The 4,444-nt window shown below is 34.4% G+C and overlaps 1 protein-coding gene across 1 annotated transcript; it reads right to left on the bottom strand.

Moving 5' to 3' along the window:
* Nucleotides 1-528: 528 nt before the first annotated feature.
* Nucleotides 529-2,246, bottom strand: LOC111431737. The gene is made up of 3 exons (XM_023068458.1): nt 2,219-2,246; nt 1,501-1,691; nt 529-1,374 (listed from the first exon to the last, which is right to left on the bottom strand). The coding sequence occupies exon 3, from the start codon at nt 1,366-1,368 to the stop codon at nt 877-879; it is 492 nt and encodes a 163-aa protein (XP_022924226.1). The 5' UTR covers nt 1,369-1,374; nt 1,501-1,691; nt 2,219-2,246; the 3' UTR covers nt 529-876.
* Nucleotides 2,247-4,444: the final 2,198 nt, after the last annotated feature.

Genomic DNA, 4,444 nt, shown 5'->3' with positions numbered 1-4,444 from the left:
TTTTTTTTTTTTTTTTTTTTTTTTTTGAATTTTTTTTGAATTTTTCGTCTTTATTATGGAATTATTCGTGGACCCTTATTCGGATCAGAAAGCCTGTGGAAGTGATTTGATGTATTTGATGCCACTGCCATATCCCACAGATATCCATAGCTCAATGCCAAAGGGAAAAACAGCTTTTATGAGCTAACCAAAACATTAATGCTGCTATCCAAACCAGGTGGTTGTAGACTAAAGTGGATACCCGTTCTCAAATGGCTCGTTTGATAACAATTTCGTTTATATGGAAGTATGATTTTCAAAACCCAGATGATTATTGATGGAGAACTGGCTAAGATTATAACGTTGAGTCGAGTCGAAACAAGGTGGACCTATATGCTATCAATTATGTTCATACAGGGGAAAGAGTGGATATCTACATAGATGGGGATGCTATCAATTATGTGAGTGCTCCATGAATATGATAATAGTTCTTGAGAAAAGTTCATATGGGAATGAGTGAGGAGATCTTAATGTACTAAAAGAATTGCATTGACAACATAAAGTTGAAGCATTTGAAGCATTTATCCTCAAGCAAGCACTCAGCCATGGAAGAAAGGCTGCAAACAACAAATTCTCCCATTTTCAAAGTTCCAAATCACAGAACATGAAGCAGAGAGAGAGAGAGAGAGAGAGGGAAAATTAAGAGCAGAAAACAAAAAACCCATCTGGGTACCAGATAGAATTCTCAACAGACTACAAATTCTTCATCTTTTTTGCATTTTCTTTTGTTTTTTCTTCCAGTTCTTGCTAAAAACTCTGTTCTAAGCTCTAAAGACCTTAACAATGGCGGAAAGAAAAGAACAAAACGGTGATGATGAACATCTCGGCCGTTAAGTATCACTCTAAGAAACCAGTCTTCGTTAAAATGGCGTTTCGCACTTTGCTTAAATCCCTTCCTTTGAGAGTTCTACCAACCCCTTCACAAACAGAGAAAGACGAAATTCGGCTTCTCGCCAGTTTCTGAGCAATCCATTCATGAGGAGGCACCATGTCGTCTTCTTCACCGGCGATGTCTTCTTGATCTCTGTCGTCAGGTTTCTGGCCTGAAAGCTCGCCGTCCGACGAGCCCATCTTGCCGTAAATTTTAGCCCAATCGGGAATGTCCACCGGAGCAGAGGATCGATTAGTCCTCATCTGGGTTTCGTGTGTTCTTGTTGCAATGGATTTCGGGATCATTTTCGGTGCAGTTGGAAGACGATAATCAGTAGACTTTCTCGTTACAAAACTTGAAGAATCTTCTTTACCTTCAACGGATTTCCACACATCTTCTTCTTCCAAATCTTCACTGAAGCCATAGCTTTTTCTCAGAGCGCCGTTCCAATTCGCCATCGGAACCTATTTTATGACAAAATAGAAATAAAAAAGGTGGAATAATTCAAACCCAATATGTAAACAGTTCTAGTGATTAGTCATCTCGGGAATCGAAAAAGAAATAAATGAATAAAGATTCTAGAATTCTACCCAGGCTTTTGCCGCAGTGGTCAGCTGGAAAAAGCAGAGCTTTTTCAAGAGTTCCTGAAATGGGTTTTGCTCATAATCCCAAAAGACATGAGGCAAATGGGAGAGAAGCTGTAAAGAAAGTAGATGGTAAAATTGGTTGGTCTGAAAATCTCCAAGGAAGAACACAAAAACAGAGAGAAACAGAGAGAAACGGAGATGGGTTTTCCTTAAAACTCAATGGCTGATTAAGAACGGGGAAGAGATTTAAGGAAGAGAGAAAGCAAAAGAAAGCGATGGGGGATGATAAAGAATCTCAGTTTCGGAATATCACACATTCTTAGCTTACCTGTTGATCGGTGTTTTGTTGATAATTTGGGATTGAAGTTTATAAATATGAAAGGACAGAGGAAAGTGGTGGCAATGGCATAAGAAAGAGGTAAACGACAAGAAGCCCTTGTGTTTGTGTGTGTGTGTTTTTAACCCAAAAAAACTCGAAAATTTTACTCAAAAGAAAAGCCATTATAACCCCATCTGAGGAAACAGAGTTAATGATGACAGAACAAATCATGAAAACAGAGCATTTCATGCTCGCTCTCTTTCTCTCTCTAGTTCATCAAATTCAGCTGAAAAACTCTTAGTTTTTGTCATAATCTTTAACTTTTTCAGCTAAATGTTGTTAGTAGACGCAGAATTAGCGTTTTAAACTGAATCAAACAGATAATAAAAGCCATGGGAGGAGCGAGAGAAACAGAGAAACAGAGAGCGATGGGTGTGATTTGGACAGAAAGCTCAGTGATTTATGATATCTGCTGTAACCTTATCCTCTAACATACAGCAACAGAAACTGCTCGATTTGCTCTTCAATGGGTTTTCTTTTCTTTTTTTTTTTTTTTATTTTTACAGAGAGAAAGAAGATTAGTTTACAGAGAGAGGGAGGTGGGTGGCTGTCTGTGAAGCTACTTTCTTTGTTTCTTCTTGGGAGGGGCAGGGGCGGGGCAGGGGCAGGGGCAGGGGCAGGGGGCAGCTACTTGAAGACAACATAGTACTTTTGTCTGCAGAGATTTCATTGAAATGTGCTGTAAATTTTTATGGGATCAATTATTCTGCAATTACTCTTCTTCGTCCATCCAACTTTGTTGCTGAAATCTACAACATCGTCCTTCCATGTTCGCTATGTTGTGTGCAAATTTTGTGTTTTCACTTTTTAACCTTAAATTACTTCTTTACTCACTCCACGTTTAAATTTATATCTAAAAACTATCTGAATTTTATAAATATTATGATAGATTTATACTCCGTTAATTATAGGTGTATTTGATCCTAAACTTTAGAAAATGACTAATAAATTCACTGTCTTTTAATCTTGTATCTGATAGATCTATTTGTGTTTTTTTATAAGAAAAAAATAATGGGTCTTTTAAAACTTTTTATTTTGTGTATGATAAGTTCCCGAATTTTAAAAAATATAGAATTTAAAATAGTCTAAGCTCACTGCTACAGATATTATACTCATGGAGCTTTTCATTTCGGGTTTCTCTTCAAGTTTTTAAAACAAGTCTATTAAAAAAAAGTTTCTACCTCTTTACAAGAAATGTTTAATGTTTAGTTTTTCTCTTCGACCCACGTAGGATCTCATTAACAATATGTTGATTAACAGGTAAAGTAAGTCAAAAGAAATAAAAACGTATATTATCAAATTGTATTTCTTTTTTTTTTTTTTCAAATAGACGAGGACTTTTTTTCGCGTCAATCATTAACTTGTTAAATGTAAAATTTGAATAATACGTCAATTTCATTACTCATGCATGTTACTTTTTAAAAAGTTTTCAAAGTAAAAACTTTGAAACTTTTTAAATCTTTATTTAAAGAAATCATCTAATTAGAATTGTGAGAAGATTAAAACTTTAAATTATAGTTAATAAACAAGGCATGAACGTTAAAGATGCATTTAAATTATTTTAAAATAGAAAGTTGAGGGTCAACTTGTAATTTAATACATTAATTAAAAAAGATTATAGTTATCATTATATTCCATCTAATCTCTCCACTACTTACCAAACAATAAAAANTTTGTTTTTTTTTTTTTTTTTTTTTTTTTTTTTTTTTTTTCCTTTAAAAAGTTTATCAAAGCATCCAAATTGATTGGCTGATGAAGTAAAAAGAGGGCAAATGCATTGGCTTTTTGTTCTTTGTAGGAGTGAGGATAAGAGAAGAGGTTGAAAAGGAAATCTCCCAAACGGGAAACCCACCGCTGGGGTTATGGCAAATTGCAAGTTGAAGCCACAATGTGCTAACCTTTTCGCCCACCAATCAAACCTTTCGTGGATTTTCGGTCCCTGATTTCACGCAAAATAGAGACTAAATCATTATAAACGGTAAAATATAAGGATTAAATTGTTACTTATCAGTCTGTATTGGTATGAGACTTTTTGGGGAGACAAAAAGTAGTCACGAGAGTTTATGTTCAAAATAGACAATATCATAACATTGTGGAGAATTATGATTTCTAACACGATATAGGTTAATTAAATTTGCATATTATTCAAAATATGGCCTTATCTAAAGTCAATAATTGGATGTTGTAGGTACAATAAGCATGACTAATTAGAGCTAGGGAGCTAGGACTGCCCAAAAGAGCAACTATAATCAATGTCTCTCCCTCGACAAAAGGAAAAATGAAGACTCGTTTCCATCACCCACTAGTCCCTGCAAATCTAGATGTAATTTACGTCCTGTTTGATAATCATTTAGTTTCTTGTCTTTAAAAATGAAGCTTACAATCTAATTTATCTAAAATTACTNTTATATCACTTTTTTTTTTTTTTTTTTTTTGTTAATGATCTTGATAGATCATTTTGTTTTCATACAAAGATTAAGGCAGCCACATCAAGACCAAATGGTATTAATTTACTAATCTTTATCCTATCTCCTATTCAAACTATAAAAGGATTTCAACCCAAAAAAT

This window comes from Cucurbita moschata, unplaced genomic scaffold (genome assembly GCF_002738365.1).
Source record: "Cucurbita moschata cultivar Rifu unplaced genomic scaffold, Cmos_1.0 Cmo_Scf00036, whole genome shotgun sequence".
Lineage (NCBI taxonomy): Eukaryota > Viridiplantae > Streptophyta > Magnoliopsida > Cucurbitales > Cucurbitaceae > Cucurbita > Cucurbita moschata.
Note: the sequence above shows the minus strand (reverse complement) of the source record. Positions and strands in the feature narration are given on the sequence as shown.

Coding starts and splice junctions, on each gene's coding strand:
- LOC111431737 (XM_023068458.1), bottom strand. CDS start 1,368: ATGGCGAATTGGAACGGCGCTCTGAGAAAAAGCTATGGCTTCAGTGAA.